Source organism: Notamacropus eugenii, chromosome 5 (genome assembly GCF_028372415.1).
Source record: "Notamacropus eugenii isolate mMacEug1 chromosome 5, mMacEug1.pri_v2, whole genome shotgun sequence".
In the NCBI taxonomy this organism is placed as follows: domain Eukaryota; kingdom Metazoa; phylum Chordata; class Mammalia; order Diprotodontia; family Macropodidae; genus Notamacropus; species Notamacropus eugenii.
The window spans coordinates 164,922,836-164,943,302 of record NC_092876.1 but is presented as its reverse complement, the minus strand read 5'-3'; the positions used below and the strand labels follow the sequence as shown (position 1 = coordinate 164,943,302).

General features: G+C 38.8%; 1 protein-coding gene across 6 annotated transcripts in view; it reads left to right on the top strand.

Moving 5' to 3' along the window:
• The window catches only part of C5H11orf54 (chromosome 5 C11orf54 homolog), a 29,712-nt gene that overhangs the window by 1,522 nt on the left and 7,723 nt on the right, over window positions 1-20,467 (top strand). Inside the window, exons 1-6 of one of the 6 annotated variants that reach the window (XM_072611345.1) lie at window positions 844-1,051; window positions 4,704-4,777; window positions 9,407-9,505; window positions 14,944-15,017; window positions 15,168-15,269; window positions 18,839-19,015. In XM_072611345.1, coding sequence (XP_072467446.1) covers window positions 4,720-4,777; window positions 9,407-9,505; window positions 14,944-15,017; window positions 15,168-15,269; window positions 18,839-19,015 — 510 coding nt within the window. In that variant the 5' untranslated portion in view covers window positions 844-1,051; window positions 4,704-4,719. Of the gene's footprint in view, window positions 1-480; window positions 602-843; window positions 1,052-4,632; window positions 4,778-9,406; window positions 9,506-14,943; window positions 15,018-15,167; window positions 15,270-17,922; window positions 18,055-18,838; window positions 19,016-20,467 lie in introns of those variants that run through there. The other 5 variants (XM_072611343.1, XM_072611344.1, XM_072611347.1 and 2 more) reach the window with 5 other exon arrangements.

Here is a 20,467-nt window from a genome sequence, read left to right as displayed (position 1 = left end):
GGAGGACTTAACAAGCTACCGTGTCATCTAGGTGCTAGCGATGGTCTTCCTTCAGGAAGATATGCCTCCTACTCTCAAGCTATGAACTTCTGCTGGGGAGGCTGGAGCTGTGTTCTGATTTGCCCCATGTCATATCTGTCTTGAACTAGCAGCTGACGCAGGGATTCTCAACCACTAGCTCTTTATGTTTTGTCTCTGGTCATCCCAGATTTTCAGAGGGCCATTCTGCCTTTTGGTTCCCCACTTATCTGTGCTGGTGTAAAATCCTGGGCAAGTGTCATGCCTTGGTTGTTGAATGCTTGGACTAGTAAAGCAACAGCCAAAGGGCCATTTAAATGTACCTTTGTACAAACTACCTGTATTGTGTGCCAGCCCCTAGGGAAGGTGGAGATTAAAGAGTGTTGTCTTTTCTTTTTTTGTGTGGGGATGGGGGGAAGGAATGGAGGCTTTTTGTTTTCTGGATCAAACATCATTTCAAAGGTATAGGAAACTCCCTGTGAAGAAAGGCCTCCTATTTCTATACAGAAGGCACCACCTACTCTGCAGTTTAGAGTCTTGGAAAAGTGCCTGGGGCACTGAGAAGGAATTTGCCCAGGGTCAGGTAAACAAACAAGAAATACAGAAAAGCTTTTGGTTGTGTTGGGGGTTGCTCTTCAACCTCAAACAGCTAATCAATGTAATACAAGTAATAAGTTATATATTTTTAAAATGTTGCATTATTGTACAGTGATATACCTACTTTTAAGCAATGAAACTGAACACCTACTCTTCAGTAAGCTGTTTTTTTTCTATTGAGAAGACAGAAGAACTGTTACTGTTCTAACCTGTCCATCCCCAAGGTAGCCCCATCAATAAGACCCCATTCTCCCTGACTCATGTTATCTACCAAGTGCCACCCTCCGAACAACTTATTCAGCATCTGATGCTTGTTCTTGTGAGGAAAACTTACAGTTCCTGAAGCCAAGAAGTCAACCTCTTTGAATTGCAAAAAATTAAAACTGGCACTGAAGAGGCGGGCCCTCAGGGAAGAGATTTCACCAAGTCAAAGATGGTATAGTAGGATTTTTAAGTTTAAGTTAGATTACAAGAGATGATTTTTAATAGAATAGTATAGAAGGAAGTGCAAAATACAGCCTATATATGTACACACACGCACATACATATTGTGGAACGAGAGTCATGGGTTGGGAGGTGGATTATCAAGGAAGGCTTTGAAAGAAGTGTTGAATTTGGATTGTATTTCACTTTGGGATCACTTGAGAAAGGCAGCACTGAAGACCCCCAATAGGAAGTCAAGGGTGGCAGCTAGTGGTCTGGTGGATAGTACTTTGGACCTGGAATCAGAGAAGGAGATCTTAGTTCAGATTTGGCCTCAGATACTTATTGGCTGTGAGACCTCAAACAAGTCAGTTTACTTCGGTCAGCCTCAGTTTTCTCAACAGTAAATGGCAATAATTAATAGCACCTACCTTCCCAGGATTGTTGTGAGGATCAAATGAAATAATAGTTGTTTTAAAAAAAAGGCACTTAGCACCTTTCCTAGCACATAGTAGGTGCTATATAAATGCTTAATCCTTCCTTCTCTTTCTCAGTAGTTATTTACAATTTTGTCCACATTTTCTGAGATAATCTACAAGCATTTACAAGGTTCTGGAGATACAAAGACAAAAATAAAACAATTTTTTCTCTCCAGTATATATTCTGTTGGTAGACATGGGATAGGCACAGACTTGAAGTCAGGATGTGGATTCAAATTGTAATCATTTAACCTCTCTGTACTTCAGTTTCCTCATCTGTGAAATAGACAAACATGTTGGACTCTGATCTCCTTAATAAGGTCCCTTTGGGCACTTAATTTATGATCCCGTGATCTTCTAAAAAGTATCAGGACTGGACCTGTGCTTTCATTAGTGTGGGGAATTCACTGATAATGAAGCTTTCTCTGCTGATGCAGTTTAACCCGTTCTCTGAAAATTATGTACTGTAGTTTTCAGAGAATTCACTAGGGCAACAAGGTTAACTGATTTGCCAGGAGGTCACACAGACGGTATGGTTCAGAGTTCTGATTTCCTGATTTGGAAGGCAATTCTCTGTCCATTACAGCATACTGCCTCTCACCCTATCACTATATACAAAATAAATAAAAGGTTTTTGGAGGAAGGAGGCAACTAGGGAAAGTTCTGTCATGTAACAGATAGTGCTTGATCTGAGCATTGGTGGAAACCAGAGTTTCTAAAGAATCGAAGTGAAGAGGGAATGCATACCAGCTAAGGGATGTGCAAGGCACAGATATGATTGAACAGATGGAATGCCCCTTGTGAGAAGCAAGGCGGCCAGTTTCCCTGGAGTGAAGAATGTAAAAGGGAATATTGTATAATAAAGCTAGGAAGTATAAGGAGGAGCCCAGGTGCATAGGGTGGCAAAGAAAGGAATTCCTATTTGATCCTAGGACTAATGAGCAGCCACTGAGATGATTGAGCAGGGGTATAATACGGTGAGATTTGTGTTTTAGGAAAATCCTTTTGGCAGCTCTGTGCTGTATGGACTGGAGTGAGGAGAGATGAGACAAAGAGACTCACTGAGAAGCCACTTCAGTAGTTTAGGCAGAAGTGACTGTGTGAGTAGAGAGGGCAAGTCACTTCACCCTGTGTGCCTCAGTTTTTTAATCTGTAAAGTGGGCTGGAGAAGGTTTGGCAGACCACTCCAGTATCCAAAGAAAACCCCAAATGGAGTTGAAGAGGTTGAGGGGTGAAGGGGACCCCAAAATACCGACAGCCCAGGTCATGCTCGAATGAATTCCACTCAAGCCTTCTTAAAGCCAAAGAAAACAAAGTTTATTAAGGGTTCGCCTAATTGGGTTGCCTCTTAAGGAGCCTAAGTATTTGTGATGCTTGTATGCACAAGCGGGCCAGATAGAATCCCAGCTAGACAAGAGTCTGAGCTGGATTGAATCTGAGTACCTTCATGGAGGCAAGATGGAACTTAAATACAGAAAAGAGTATAGGAGGGATGGGGGGAGAGGGCGTCTGGTAGTCCAGGGTGATGGGAGGAGGGGTTTAGGAAGGGTCTTCTGGAGAAGTCCAAGGAGGGAATCCAAGGAGGGTCAAAGGCTGGAAACAGCTGGAGGCTATCAGGAGATAGCAGACAATGGAGGGTTTGGGTGGGAAGCAGGTGGGGCAATCCAGAGATCTTGATTGGGGCAGTATGGGAATGGGGTTTTGATGGGATCAAGGGTGGGGAGTGCAACAGAGACCTGAAATGATAATGAAAAGCCCATGGGTTTCCTGAGACCGTCAGAACAAATGGGAAGATTAGATTTGAGTAAGAAAGGCCAGATTCTGTGAGGAGATTCCAAGGGAGCTCAAGGAAGTTCCCAGAGTCTGAACCTAAGAGTTGGACAAGACTAAAAGCAGCTAAACATGTTGCCTTTCCCTTTGGCAGAAATGGGGACATTTGGAAGATGGTTGAGTTATAGTTCTGTTTTGGACATGTTGATGTTTAAGTGTCTCTGTGACATCAAGTTTCAAGTGTCCAATATGTAGTTAGTGATATAGGGCTAAGGGTAGGCAAACTATAAAGAAGTTTTGAAATATGAAGTAGGGAAATGAGTTCACAATGGATAGGTGTTATGTTCATAGAACAAGGAGTCACTAGGGGGTGTCATTGGGAGCTTGTCGAGATTTGCAGCAGCCATGAGCTTGAAAGACATTCAGTCAGTAAACATTTATTAAGTGCCAACTATGTACCAGGCACTGTGCTAAATGCTTTTTTTAAACCATTGTCTCATTTGATCCTCACAATGACCCTGAGAAGTAGGTGCTATTATTATTCCCATTTTACTGAGTATACAAAGAGGCAGAAGAGAGTCTCTGCCCTCAGGGATCTAATGAAAGGAGACCACAGACAAACAAGACAGATAAAGAATAAATAGGAACTAATTAAAAGAGGGAAGGGACTAGAATTTAGAGGGAGTGGGAAAGACTTCCTGTAAAAGGTGGGATTTTAGTTGGAACTTAAAGAAAACCAGGAGGCAGAGATGCGGAGAGAGGACATTCCAGACCTGGAGATCATACAGAAAAAATGGCCAAAGCCAGGAATGGCTTAGATCAAAGAATACAAGGTAGCCAGTAATGTGTAAGAAGACTGGAATTTAGGGTGGACAGTGGTAGAGAGAAGGTTAGAAAGGCTTTGAACACCTGAGGTTTTTATATTTAAACCTGGAGGCAATAGGGAGCCATTGGAGTTTATTGTGTAGAGAGGTGACCTAGTCAAAACTATACTTCAGGAAAATCACTTAGGTGGCTCAGTGGAGGATGGATTGGAGGATCACTCAAGCAGTGATGAAGGGATGTCCCAGAGGAGCCAGAAGGAATGGGATAGGATTGAATCAACCAAGTTAAGGGGAGGAAGGAAGTTGTATTTTATATACTAATGCATTTGGTCACTGTTATTTGGATTTAGAGGCAGCACTTATCATTCTTGGTTCCTCCTCATCTCCCCCCACACCCCTCCCAAAAAATATATATATAATTGTATCATTTTAAAATCACACAATTACATGTAAAAGTCACACAAAAATCTAAAAGCCATTTTGTCTTCTTTTAATTAGTAATTCTTTATGTTCATTGACAGGTTAACAGCTGTGTATATCTGGTGTGCTGTGAGTGCTTGTAAATTAGCCTGAGGTATCTTTTTTTTTCCAGCTTGGTGCATAGCAAAATGGCAAGTGTTGAGAAGTTTTCTTTTCATGTGCCAAGTTTAGAAGAACTTGTTGGGGGTAAGTATAACACTTGTGGCAACTTTGGGGTTTTTAAATTAATCTAGAAACACATAATTATGAAAGCTGATATTTACATGATTTTTTTCCCTCTTCAATCTTGAGTTCTTAAAATATTGAAGTAAATTATTATATGAATGCATTTTTCCTCACTTTCAATCAAAAATAACTATTTTGTACTTTAAAAAACTCAGCCTTAGCTTGTGATACAGAGGCAGAAATTTTTTCATAATCACTAAAAGGAAATAATGGTATAACAATCCCACCATTATAAAACATAAGTTTAAAACAAAATACAAATTTTATTGAGGTAAAGTATCTGATAATCACAGTTTCAAATCTGTCTGACCTCAAGTCAGAAATTATTTTTCCTTCTCCAGAAAAAGTACTTCTGTTCCCACTTATATACTTGCCACATTACATTTGATATAATTGTATATGTGGTCACAGCTTCCTATCTGAACACAGCCTTGTTAGCTCATTCTTTTTATACCTTCCTTAGTTTTCACTAATGTTTTCCTTTGATGCCTCTTCATGGTGTGAAGGTAACACTAGGTTCTCAAAAGTTAGTGGAGTGCAAGCTTTGGTAGGTTCTACTCCTCAAAGGCCTTGAGGAAAGACAAGTTCAGTGTAACTCGCTTTGGTAAAAGTGTGGCTGCTCACCAGGTTGACCACCAAGTGATGAATATTTTTGACCACAACACCTCAATGAAATCATCTACTAGGTGTATAAGGAATTTAAATCTGATCAGATCACAGCCATTTTGAAATACTGAAGTTTTACAAGTCCTCTTTCCCTCACCACCCCAACACCTACCCAAGGGCTTTGTATAAAGTAGGCACTTAATAAATGTGTGTGGAAGCTTTAAACATATAAAAATCCTATTGAGTATCAGTTGACTGTTTTGTTTAGCAATCTTGCTGAATTAGTATTGTTATTCCAACCTACCCTGATGAAATAGGCTGTTTCGAAACACGCTGAGATTTCACTATCTATTTTATATCTGTGTTGATAGCTTTCTTGGACTTCCAAGTGACCAGAAGTTAAAAAAAACACAACACCAAAGTATTAAGCATTTTCTGTTTAAGTTGGGCCCTATTCTTTAGTCTCTGCGTGATGTGGCAGACAGCAAGGAATATGCTCAGATTTCTTTCTCAGCATATTGCTCTGCCTTTGGTTTTCATATTTTTCTGTCAGTTAGCAATATTTATTAAGTACCTCCTATGTGCTGGGTACTGTGCTAAGCTCTGGGAATACAGAGAAAGAAAAAGACAGTCCCTAGCTTACAGTCTTAGAAGGGTCTAAGTCTTTCCATCACCAGTACATTTCTCCAGGCAGTGATAGGTATCTGTCTGTACATCTGTTTTTTCTGGGTGGTCAGTACAGATATAAATATCCCTTAGTTTCTTTGTGGCTTTTACAGCATTTCCTTAATAGAAATTGGCATACTTTTTTATAGAAAATCTTTCTTTTATTGATCAACTTGGTACATCTACTGTCTAGCACAGTATCTTATACATAGGGGTGCTAAATTGTAGACTAATAGACAGAGATTGATATAATAAAAATCTTGCTCCGAAGGGATTGACCATTAGAAGAAAATATGCTAATAACTGTGATACAAGAGAGAGTGAGTCTAGTATGAGGAAGTCCTGCAAAGTATTATGACAAATTTAAGGAGTGAATGACCATTCATAGCAGGGGTAGGAGGTACTCAGGGAGAGGTATCATCTCAATTGGGCCTTAAAGGAAGGCAGGCATTTCATCAGAAGGAAATGATTAGGAGGGAAATTATACAGGTGTGCTAGATAATATGAACAAAGTTACAATAAGAGGAGTGAGCAGAATGAAAATTGGGGAACAGAATGTGAGTTAAGGCTGGAAAGATAAGTTAGAACTAGACTATGGATAGTTTTAAATCTGAAGTTAACACTTTCTTTAGCTATTAACATGGTAGGCAGTGAGGGCCCACTGATGGTTTTTGTATTGAAAAGTAACAAAATAATGTTTGAAGGATGGATTGATGAAGAGGATACACTGGAGACAGGAAGACCAAAATGCAGACTCTTGTATAACTCTAAGAAAGAAGAGATGAAACTAACTGAACAAGAGTAGTTTCAGTGAAAGATGAGAGGAGGGGCAGATGTGAGAAATATTGCAAAAGTGAAATCAACAGGACTTGGAAGATGATTGAATATAAAGGAAGCAAAATAGCCAAAGATGATGAATTTATAAGCCCAACTGAATGGGAAGATGGTGCCATCAAGAGAAATGGGAAATAGGTGTTGGGGGGAGAACAGGTTTTAGGGAAAAAATTATGAGTATATTTTTAGACATTTTGAGTTTGAGGTGCTAGTAGATAATTAGAAATACAGGACTGATGCTCTTGGAAGTGATGGTAGGTAAAGATACAGATTTTGAAGTCAAATATAAAGTGGTCATTGAAGCCATGGTAGTGGCTAAGGAAGAGAGAGTAGAAAGACAAGAAAAGTATAACCTGCTGATTTTCAAGGTGTAGGTAGAGGATGTGGAGCTAGGAAAAAAGAATATTGGTCAGAAAAGTTGGTGAATTATGTGACTGCTGTGTCATGGAAGCCATGGAAGGAGATAATATCAAGAAAGAAAGGTGGACCACAGTGTTAAATGCTACAGAGAAGTCAAAGGGTGATGAGAATATTGGATTTAGTGATAATTAGCTTGTCAGTGACCTTGGAGCAAACTGTTTCCATACAGTAGTGAAGATGTCTACCAGATTGCAAGGGAATGAGGTGAATCATTAGTAAGGAAGTGGAAGCAAGAAATGTAGAAGTTTGGTAGTACATTTCTAAGTATGTTTTTTGTTCTGTTAAAGACTGCATCTGACTTATATAATCTGATTTCTGAAAACTATCTATAGTTGACCCTAAAAAAAGGTTAGTAGTAAGGAAGAGGGGAAAGATGAGACATGTGGAAATGACATGATCTAGGGATTAGTATTGAAGAGGCCTAAATATGTTTATAGGCTCAGGGAAAGAGCGTAAATAGAAGGAGAAAGAACATAAGAGAAAAGAGAAATAATTAATGAAACATGTAAGAGAAGGATCTAGAGGACCCTCTGCGCAGGTAGAAAAGCTCGCTTTGGCACAAGGGTGACATCTTTTTTGAGAGAGGGGAGAAAAGAGAACTTGGTGAAATATTGAGAAGTTAACATGCAGGAAAGAGGGAATCAGGTAGGAGGCAAATGTAAGGTGGTAGAGGACATGGATTTAGGGCAGACCTGTCTGTGGGTGATGTGTTGTCCAGGCCTGTTTTGCATCCTCTATATTTTTCACAGGTCACCCAAAATCCTTTGAAGGGCTGTATGTTGTACAGGCCTGATTTAGGGGCTTGAGGAGAAGAGATCTCATGGTCCCTGGCAGCAGAGGTACTCATGTAAAGATGGCCAAGTCAAGGCACAACCAGTCTTACAAGTGGCATCAAGAAACCCAGGACCACAAATATGAGTCTCTGAAAAGTGTCAGCTATAAATTTGAGGAACTTGAGCTTTGCTAAGGAGAAAAGGCAAAAAGTTGATGCAAGTCTACAACTCTATCACTGCCTACAGAAAGACTGTCAAGGTCTTCAACACCAAGGTCCCCAAAGTTAGGGGGGCCTCAGTCAACAAATCACCAAGCTTGTAAGCCCCAAGGCTACCATGAGATTCATTAACACTTAAGTATATCATTAGATGTGTAGGAACTAAGCTCACCAAACCTACAGACCCCATGGCTTCCAGTCCTACTGAAGGTAGTTAAACTCAGGATTAAGTAAAGAGTAAGACTCTTGGGGGAAAAGCTAACAATCTCAAAACTTCAGGAGAGGACTTCGTTGAATTTCAAACCACAGTTTTTCCTAGGCTAGGTATCACTTACTATTTTGTACCAGTAAAAGAAATGGAGAGGCATCATTGTTTTATTTGCAACTGATAAGTAGGTGATGGAGCTAAGGGGAAGTAATCTAGATAAAGAATTATTCTTTTCTTTTGAGGTATCTGTGGTCAAGGAATTTTTCAATACCTTCATTAACATCCCCAACACTTATACTCTTGTAAAAGGCTTTCCTCCTTCATTGTTTAGAGGTGTCAAACACATGGGAGCCCCCTGGGACCCACAACACTCCTGAGTACAGCCCAAACTAGATTAAAATGTAATTGCAAAATATTTCATGAAATAAATAAAAATACAATAAAATATGGATAATATTGCAATTTAAAAATAAGCCAATGTGCTTGCATTTCTATTTGAGTATGATACCACCAGTTTAGATAAAACCAAGAAAATTCATGGACTGTATTTCCATTAATCTGTATTTATTTTAGATTAGCTCTTTTTATTTTTGGAATTTTATTCTGTATGAAATAAGTTATAATTGTGCCTTTTTACCGTGTAGTTCTGAGTATATTAATAAATAAATACCTTTTCCATTGAGTTTTCCATTAAATGGTGATAGATTATCAAAGATAAATTGCCTAAATTAGAAAGGACTTTTAAATTTTTATCCCTATAAGTTTAGTGGGAAGCATAAAATATAGAATGTTTAGGGAAGATTTGACATGGTTGCCAATTATTAACTTGTGTTAAATGAATAACTTTTTCCTCTCTACATATTAGTTCTACAGAATGGACTTAAAAATAATTTTGCTGATGTCCAGGTCTCTGTAGTTGATTGTCCTGATTTGACTAAGGAACCATATACATATCCAGTTAAAGGTAATTCTTTCGTTTCGTTGATTCTCTACTTTTTAGTCACAGTTATATTATGTAACTACCATATGTTTATTTAAATAGTTATCTTCACTTGGACCAATCTAAGACACACTTTCCAATCATGAGAATAATTTTTTTCAATTTTCATTTTTAAAATATTTAATATTATGAACTTGACAAACATAAACATGAACATTTCTATATACAAAGAACAAAAATAGAGACTGAAACTCAATCTATTACATACAGCTTAGTTTTTTAAAGTATATTTTAAATTTAACATGGCGGGAACAACACCACTCTGCTTGTCTGAGCCACCTTCTCTACATTTTTTTGTTTCACTAATGCATCTTTTTTCCTTTTTTTTTTGTACTTCTGTCACTACTCCCACCATTTCCCCTCACAACTCTCTCCCATACCTCCAAAAAAAATCTATCCTTCAGAACACAGAAGTGTAATCAGGCAAAATATTCACAAATTGGTCATGTCTAAAAATGTGTATCTAGCTCTGTACCTAAAGTCTGTTGCCTTTCCCCCAAGAGGTGGAAAGAGTGCTTCATTACAACTCCCCTGGAAATGTTAGACTGATCATTGTTAAGTTTTTCAAAGTTCTTTTCCTTTGCAGTATTTTAGTCATCATATAAATTGTTCTCTTTTTTCTGCCCATTGTATATTGACCTGCATCCCTTTCATCTTTTCTTATGGCACAAAAATATTCCATTCCATTTCTATACTATAATTTTTTCATCCAGTCTACAGATGGTAGATACCTACTTTGTTTTCAGTTCTTTCCTATAAAAAAGTACTACTATAAATATTTTTGTGCATATCAGTCTTTCTCCTCTCTCTTTGATCTCTGTGGAGCACATAGTAGTGGCTGCAACATTAAGTCAAAGCATGTTCTAGTTTAGTGATTTTCTAGAATGGCTAGATCAGTTTACAATTCCACTTGGATTATTGTTTCTGTATCTTACATCCTCTCTAGTTATTGTCATTTCTCTTTTTGTTATCTTTTGCTAATCTGATAGTTATGAAGTGGAACCTCAGTTTTCTTAATGTGTATTTATCTTATTATTAGTAATTTGGAAAAAAATTTTTTTATGGTTGTTGGTAGCTTTCATTTTATTCTTTTGAGAACTGTTTTTTTCATATTCTTCAGCTGTTTATCTTTTGGGGAATAATGCTTTCTTCTCACCATTCTTATGGACCCCTTCTGAACAGTCTCTTGCTGATGAATGTCCTTTTTGAAATGTGATACTCAGGACTGAACACTGTGCCAGACATGACCCATTGATGGCAGAGTCTAGGAAAGTATCCCCTCCTTTTTTGGAAGCCTTTCTTCATGCAGGCCAAGATCATAGGAGCTGTTTTGACCATTGGACCACAAATGTTGATTCATATTGGGTCAGTTTTTTTTAGATAAAGTAGAGAAGGGAAAGGAAGGGGAATGAGCATTTATACAGTGGTTACCACATGCCATTCTCTGTGCTAAGCACACTACAAATATTCTCTTATTTGTTCAAGCTACTCATTAATCATGCTTTTGAAGGTGACCATTTGAACTTGGGACAAATGAAAAGTTTTAGAGACTTATAAGTTTAAGTTCTGGCTAATTAATAGTATTATTAACTACGACTAGCAAAAATTAACAAAAGGATGATCATTTGGCTTTCTTTGGTAAACCAAAGATCCCTCCTGGAGGTCTTTTGATGTGAATATATCCTTGGAAGAGTGGTGTTCCCGACAGGCAGGAATCAACTCTAATTCTCTCATGAGAGAATGAATATTATAATGAGAGGTGGGCCTGTTTCTAATGAGGAGCTGGGTACATGACTGATCATGTTACTCATCTGAAGCCAGACTATTCCCATCTATACAAAAGGATCTATCCTCCACCCAGTCAGTGTGAGTTAAGAATTCCACTTAGATTAGATTCTCTTTGTTAGGTCTAGGGTGTAGTCCTAAACATGTACCCTGAGGATTTGGATAATCTCAAGTGTCTTTCCTTCAGAACTGAATAGAAAGAAAAATATGGGTTAGATTGCATTTGGGAAAGGATCATAGATTTAGAATAGAAAGGGACCTCAACTGCCACCTCACCTCCTCATTTTACATGAACAAACTGAGGCACCGAGAGGTTAAGTGGTTCCCAGGGTCACTTTTAAGTGACTATTAAGTATCTGAGACAAGATTCCAAACCAATTCTTCCTGATTCCCAAATCCTGTGCCCTGAAACTCATTTTTAATACCAGCAATCTTCCAGTGGTGTTATATGTAACTACAAATAACTAAACCCCACAGTCTACATCAAAATTTTGTGTGACCCAAAAAACAATAAAAGTATGCTGTGATACAAAGACTACTACCTGGACTGAGATTACCTGCATTCAGTTACTTACTGCTGTTTACTACCTGTGTGACCTTGGCTAAAACATTTAACCTATTTATTCATTCAACAAACATTTATTAAGTGCTGCTATGTGCTAGCCATAGAGCTAAGTAAGCAGAAGCAAAAAGACATACAGGAATTGTTGCTGTTAAAGCTTCTTGAGCAGGGGAATGACATGGCCAGACCTGGGCTTTAGGAAGATCAAAGGAAGATCAATTGGGAAGCTGTGGGAAGGACCAATTGTGGGAGGAAGAGACTGAGTACAGAGAAACAGTTAGGAGGCTGTTGAAATAAGTGGTCCACATGAGAGGGGATGAAGGCCTGGGTTTTGATTGTGACTGTGTGAGTAAATAAGAGCTGACTGCGGAATATACTGTGGAGAAAGGATAGGCAAGACGAACTGACCTTGCTATTATATGACTTTCGAAAAAGGATCTGTTTTGATATCTTTTGTTTTTTTCAATGCCTAGATATATCCTTTTATCCCCCCTCTTCAATCCCACTCCCAGAAAGTCATTTCTTATTATAAAGAATTTCTTTTAAAAAAAGAGGAAAAGAAACGAAATCTAGTAAAACCCATCAAGACATTGCAAAAATCTGATAATATGTCTCAGTGTGCCACACCCATGGAGCACCATCTTTAAGAGGAGCCTTGAGCAGTGTATTGCTCATGTTTTTTCTCTGCATCTAAGAATTTCAGTTATTTTGTGGTTTTTCTTCCCAGTTACATTGTTGTACTCATTGTATATGTATTGTTTTATATATTTTCTTGGTTCATCTTACCTCACTTTACATTGTTTCAGGTAATTCTTTCCCATCTTTATCATGTTCATCATTTCTTACATCATACTAGTATCCCATTACATTCATTGTACCAGATGTTCCGTCTCCCACCTTTATATAGTCTATTCCTCTTGCCTGGAGTATTTTCCCTCCTTACCACCATTTCTTGCAATTCTGCTCTCCCTTAAAGGCTCATCTCAAGTGCTACCATCTGGTAGAAATCCAGTAGGCAATGCTTTCCTCACTTCCTGACATTTTCTACACATTTTGTTTTTACTTATCTCCAAATGTATTGTTCCTCCAAGGAGAATGGAAGCTTCTTAAGAAGAGGGACTATTTTGTATCTGTTTTTTTCCCATATCACCTAGCATAGCATCTGGCATGTGGTAGGCATTTGATGGGCAGTTAGGTGGCATAGTGAGATGGCCCTGGAGGAGAAGTGAGGCTGGTGACCTGCACAGCCCTCCCTCACTCAAAACAAAGTCAAGTGCAAGTCATGTCATCATTTCTCTGATGACATGGTCTTCTTCGGCAACAAAGGACGAACACAAGGTGGCACAATGGATAGAGGCAGGGCCTCAAGTCTGTAAGACTTATGCTCCTGAGTCCAAATCTGGCCTCAGACACTTAGTAGGTATGTGACGCTGAGCAAGTATTTTGACCCTTTGTCTCAATTTTCTCATCTGTAAAATGAGCTGGAGAAGGAAATAGCAAACCACTCTAGTATCTTTGCCAAGAAAATCCCAGATGGGGTCACAAAAAGTTAGACATGATTAAAATGACTGAACAACAACAATAAGCCGTTTGATAAATAATTCTTAATGAACTGAATTGCTGTGGCTCCAGTGCAATATTCACAGCGCCTATGGCAGCCATGAATATGCCAGCCCAGTTTGGAATCGCTAAATGCAACAGACCCTCCACATGAAAGACAGAACAAAACATTATTCATACACCAGAGAGCCAAATCCATCATAGTAACAAAGGCATCTATATACAAGAACAGTGCAGAGGGCAGCACCATCCCCAAGTCTTCCCCCTGCTAGGCTTCCCACAAACCACCTTCCTTAAACAAAATCACAAACAAGCTCTTTCATTTATTCTAGCTATCTGCCTGCTTGCCTGCATCCTTCATGGCTCTGACTGCCCTGACCAATTTTTTTCTCAGCTCTGCTGTAGCTCTGCCTCTTCCTGTTCCACCCATTCAGCAAACTCCTACCACCACAGACTCCATGTAACTCAACTTCCATGTGACCCAGGCAGGTCACATGGGCCTATTAGTGAATGGGAAAGAGTTCCCATTTAAATTACCATTACAATTGCCTAGGAGAGACAACTTGATTTTCTTCATCTGTAGGAAAGTTGCAGGATTGTCTTTTCCCAATGGGTTCATTTTCAACTGTTTTTGGGTTTTTTTTGGTTTGACATTTAAAGGGAATCCTTTCTCCTTCCAATAGCTACCAGGCAGCTAACTTTGGTAGTGCTTAAAAGTTAAATATGATTACATTTATCTCAGCAGCTCAGGTTGTCCCTAATAACCTGAAACTAACAAACAACACTGGGTAGTACATTAGTAAGAGTACTTTAGTAAAAATGATTACAGATTTAAAGATGGAAGGGATCTTTGAAGTCATCTAGTTTGGGGGCAGGGAACCTGTGGCCTCAAGGCCACATGTGGCCCTCTAGGTCCTCAAGTGCAGCCATTTGACTGAATCCAAACTTCACAGAACAACCTGATTGAACCCTGTAAATTTTACAGTTGAGGAAATCCAAAAGTTAAGTGATTTGCCTAAGATCACACAGTTAAGTGGCAGACCAGAATTTGAACCTTGACCCTCTTGACTCCAAATGTAGTGCTCCTAGAACTAATTTCTAAAATAATTGTATCCTTATCAGAACAAAATATTTATAAACAGAAATGTTAAGCAAAAAACTTAAAGGTTTTCAACAGAGATATAAAGTGATTTCACCATAGATTCATTCATTCTCAGTTTAGACCTTGATTTGTCTCTGTTCCAATAGCCATATTCCTTCTTCCAGGATGGGTGAAAGAGGAGTTGCTGGGTGTGGGGAGTAAGAATAATACATCTCATTGTCATTGCTCTTGCCCGTTTTGTGCCATTTTTGAAATCTTTAACAAAGACTTAGATGAAACTCTTTTAATAAAATAAATTAGTGCATCTTCTGTCATTTTGCACTTTGGTATAAATGGAAAGAAAGACATATTAAGTTTGGTTTAGTTGAAAAAAATTGACCTATATCTTTACAGGAATCTGTGGGAAACCTAGAATTGTGGAAGTAGGTGGGGTTCCTTACCTCATGCCTCTTGTGAACAAAAAAAAGGTGAGTATTTTGCTTTTAACCACACATATATTGTACAAGACAAGATCACTGAGCACAGCGATGCAAATGTGTCGTGGAATAGGAGATTAGTATTTAATTGGGAACTCTTAAGAAAGGCGTACTTAACATTGTTATTTATGTTTTTTCTAGGTTTATGATATGAATATTGTTGCAAAAGAAATTGAACTCCCTGGAGCTTTCATTCTTGGAGCAGGAGCAGCCCCATTTCAGAGTCTTGGGATCAATGCTGAGGTCTTTTTTTATATTAAAGTGCCTGTTAATGCAGTAGTCTATTTTGGATTGCCTTTTCCCTGCCTTGTAGAAGAATGCACCAGAATAACTGTGTATATATGTTACAGGCTGTTTGATATTCCATGACTGCGTTATATGCTATAATTTAGGGTGTCTCTGGCCTTCAGTTTAAGAAACGCACAGGGTATAAATTCAGTTATAAATGGGCCCAATGGTATATTTTGGCTATACCTAAGGTTCTGTTTAGTACATTCAGGTTGTAAGAAATCACTCTTAAGAAAGTTGATTCTTGGCTCATGAATGGACATAATTCTTTCTCCTTCCTTTCTTTTGGCTCCCAAAGCATCTTTCTATTATAAAATATTATAGGGCACAAATGGTTTACACTATTTCAAAAAGGGTAGTGACATTTATTTAACTACTGAGAAGTATGTCCATTGTAGTTCAGTGGAGAAATACCTAGACTTTTAAATCAGAAGGCATGAATTCTAGTCCCAAATCTGCCATTTACTTACTGTGTAGGAATCACTTTACCTCAATTTCCTCATCTATGAAATGGGGATAACCTTTTTACAACATATCCCCAAAGGAGTGTTGGAAAAAATAAAATGAGATGATATACGTCAAGTGCTTGTTTACCATAAAGCATTACGGAAATAGTCATGGTAATTGTTTTATTGTCATTGATATTCATATATTTTTGCTATGATATTATTGTTGTCACAGTTTTAATGTGTATTTCTCAACCCTTCTTGACTTTCTTGTGATCAGAGGGTAGATTGTCTCTAATATGTACTTTTTCCCAACCCATTCTAGATATGGGTGTTAATGATTTAATTTATTTTCTATATCTTAAGTGTAGGATTTTGTCCTTGTGCTTAAAAAATGTAAAATGTTGTAAATAGATGTCTAAAAGAAGAAGATACAAATGTAATAAGACAAAGGACTGCTTACCCTAAAGATCCTAGGATCATTGACCTAGAGTTGGATAGGATTATTTTTTTATTAGCATTTGTTTATCCTTCTACTTTTCTTTCTTTTTTTTTATGGTGCCAATTTTAAATAGTTTTTATTCTCCAGGACAAGAATTGCATTTTCACTTGTTTACAGTACCGATAAAGTGCAATGTTGTTCACTTCTCTCCCTCTGCACACATTCAAGTATTCAGAATACCCAGATTTATACAGTGGCTTGAATGTTACTTTTAAACTGCTAATGCCTTGGCTACAAATTTTGAGTCCTTCAATTTTTGGAAAGCTGTGTGGAATGTTCTTCTGCTGTTTAGTCCACCTCTTCAATGGTGGGTCCAGAAGAAGCACCTCCAGATGGGGCTGCTCCACTGCTTGGGAACCCACCAGTCATGCCTCCTTGCATGCCCCCTGCACTCTGGTACAGCATAGTAATTAATGATGGGGTTGCAGACCTTCTCCAATTCTTTCTGCTGATGCTCAAATTCTTCCTTCTCAGCAGTCTGGTTCTTATCCAGCCAGTTGATTATTTCATTACATTTGTCAAGGATCTTCTGTTTGTCTTCATCACCAATTTTGCCTTGCAGTTTTTCATCCTCCACAGTAGCCTTCATGTTGAAAGCATAAGATTCAAGAGAATTCTTGGAAGACACCTTGTGTCTCAGCTTCTCATCCTCAACCTTGTATTTCTCAGCCTCTTGGACCATACACTTAATGTCTTCCTTGCTCAGACGTCCTTTATCATTGGTGATGGTGATCTTGTTCTCCTTGCCTGTGCTCTCATCCACAGCAGAAACACTGAGAATGCTATTTGCATCAATGTCAAATGTTACTTCAATCTGAGGAACATTCCTGTGAGCTCAAATTTGCCAAGCAGGTTGTTATCCTTTGTCATTGCTCTCTCAGCTTCATAAACCTGAATAAGCACACCAGGCTGGTTGTCAGAATAGGTGGTAAAGATCTGTGTCTGCTTGGTGGGGATGGTGGTATGACGTTTGATCAGAACAGTCATAACTCCACCAGCAGTTTCAAATCCAAGGGAAAGAGGAATGACATTCAACAGCAACAAGTCCTGCACATTTTCAGATTTATCTCCAGACAAAATGGCAGCCTGGACAGCTGCACCATAAGCAACAGCCTTATCAGGATTGATACGCTTAAGAAGTCTTGCAGAAACATCTGGATTTTGGGAATTCGAGTGGAACCACCCACCACAACAATGTCATGAATCTGTGATTTATCTAGCTTGGCATCTCTTAAGGCCTTTTCCACAGGGTCCAGTGTGCCACAGAAGAGATCAGCATTCAGCTCTTAGAAACAGGCTTGAGGATTTGATGTATAGAAGTCGATACCTTCATAGAGGGAGTTGATCTCAATACTGGCCTGGGTACTAGAAGAGAGGGTATGTTTTGCACGTTCACAAATGGTGCGAAGATGGCGAACAGCCCTCTTGTTCTCACCGATGTCATCCTTGTGCTTTCATTTGAACTTGGCAATGAAATGGTTGACCATTCAGTTGTCAAAGTCCTCCCCACCCAAGTGGGTGTCTCCAGCTGTGGACTTGACCTCAAAGATGCCATCCTCAATGGTAAGAATGGAGACATCAAAAGTACCACCTCCAAGGTCAAAGATCAACACATTTCTCTCGGCACCAACCTTTTTGTCCAAGCCATAAGCAGTAGCAGCAGCAGTTGGCTCATTGATGATTCAGAGCACATTGAGACCAGCAATGGTTCCAGCATCTTTAGTGGCCTGACGTGGGAATCGTTGAAATAGGCCGGTACTGTGACTACAGCATTTGTGGCAGTCTTTCCAAGGTAAGCTTCAGCAATTTCTTTCATCTTGGTCAAGACCATAGAAGATATTTCTTCTGGATAGAAACTTTTTTTCTCCCCTTTGTACTCCACTTGGACCTTAGGCCTGCCTACGTCATTCACCACCGTAAAAGGCCAGTGCTTCATGGCTGACTGTACAACTGCATCATCAAATCTGTGACCAGTCAGATGTTTGGCATCAAAAACTATCTTGGTGGGGTTCATTGCAACTTGATTCTTTGTAGTATCCCCGATTAAATGTTCTGTGTCAGTGAAGGCAACGTAGCTAGGGTTGGTCCTGTTTCCTTGGACATTAGCAATGATCTCCACTTTCCCATGTTGGAAGACTCTCACGCAGGAATAAGTGGTGCCAAGATCAGTGCCAACTGTGGGTCCCCTCGACATGGGTGCTGCAGAGTTGGGCGTCGTAGCTGACTGCTGCTGCGCTGAGTAGACCCTATCATTCTACTTTTCATGGCCTATTAAAAGTGAAATTTTTCAAGGAATTATATTAGCTAGAGTTTTTCTCCTTTTTGGGGTCTTCAAATTGAATTATTTAAGCCTGATATAAATTAACATTTTTATGTTACTCAAGATAATTTGTGTTAAGTCTTTATAGCTGTAATGTGCTATATAAATGTCAGCAGCTGTTGCTGATGCTGTTATTATTCATGTCAGTACATTTCTAACACAATGGCATCAACGTTGTCTTGGTACTAAAAGCATTTTCCTTTAATAGAAATACCATAATTGAATAACGATTTTTTGTGTGTGTTTTTCTTCCCAGTTTATGCCAATTGTACAGACTAAAAGTGATCACAGCCCTGCTGTGAATGGAAGCTATTATGCCCAGATTAACCCCGTAGATGGAGGGTGCCTACTAGAGAAATATAGTAAGAAGCACAATGACTTTGGATTTGCATTACTAGCTAATCTTTTTGCCAGTGAAGGCCAACCTGGCAAGGTGAGTGCTCAGAAAAAGACAGCATTTTCATTGTTAATAAAAAAGGCCCATACTTAACTTTTTTTTGCACTAAACTTTTAAATTAGCACTTGAAGTTGCCTAGGAGATGGAAAATAGTTATAAAAATCAGGTCTTATGAAATACATGATATTCTAGGGTTGCAGAATAATACTACATGCAAAGAGGAACTCTATGGCTTTAAGGATAAGATTATTCTTCCTGCACAATACCTTTTTTCCTTTGAAACCAAAGGCCATTAGGGCATTATTTTGAGAAGTGTAATTGGTTCATTAGCACCAACCAACTGCTAAGGAAAATATTACTCAACTATTATTTTCATAGCTCCATAGTCATTCACCCATCTGCCATTTATGACTCATATATTAGTATTGATGGAAAAATAGCAAAGGGCTATGTCACAGAAAGGTGGGAAAACTGAAGCAACTCTCATCTTCAATTCCCATCAGTCTCCAGAAAGTAAGTTTCAATATTGTTAGTAATTGAATAGAACACCAAACACCTTGGAAAGTGAGGGGCCTGAGATTGTAGAGTTAGGTCATGAGCCATTCATCCCACTTGGGCTCACTTGTGCAGAGCGCTTGTTTACTCCCAGATTCATTGGACAGTTTGGGGTCACCGTTAAGTCACAGTTGAATCCTCATGTGAAGCAAATCCAATAACAAGAAATGTAAACAATATAACTAACAAAGAGGAGAATCTGTAAAATGTTCACACACGCACGTACACACCCCCTCCCTATAATCTGTAATTCCACCCCATTTAATCCCCTGACACTCCATTATGGGGGAGGACGACAGTCACTTCACAGCTCCTACTCTCAGTGGTGGATACTCAAAAGTGCATTGCTGTCTATTTCTTAAGGTCTTTCCTAGGAGGGTTAAAGAGCAGCCTGAAGAGTGACTGAAAGCTTCCTCTTGGGCTCTGTCCTCATCAGCATGATCCAGATGGAACATGGGTGGGTTCAAGAGCTGGAAAGGACTTCAGTGGCCATGTAGTCTCCTCTTTTTATATATAAAGATACTGAGGCTATCAAGCTACTAAATTTCTATACCTCAGTTTCCTCATCTGTAATGTGAGGCATCATAACTGTGTCTCACGTGGCTGTCTTTTCTCTTTTTACTCCGACTGAAGCTCTGCTTCACTGTTCCCATGTTTGTGCAGCCATTGATGGCCATTCTTCTGTACTTCCAGCTTTCATTGTACTCCCCCTACCAATCAGAGTCCTTTGTAAGTGATATCACTAAGCTGTTATCTCCTATACAGATCAAGTATTGTGCGAGGCATAATCCAGATGGGACAGAACTTTATTATCATTTAAAAGAAAATCAAATGTGTGAGCACATGACTGTATTAAACTGCATGATGTTTCTTTTCTCTAATATTCATGTTTATAATCGTGTCATTTATGACCCCGTCACAGTTCTAATCATT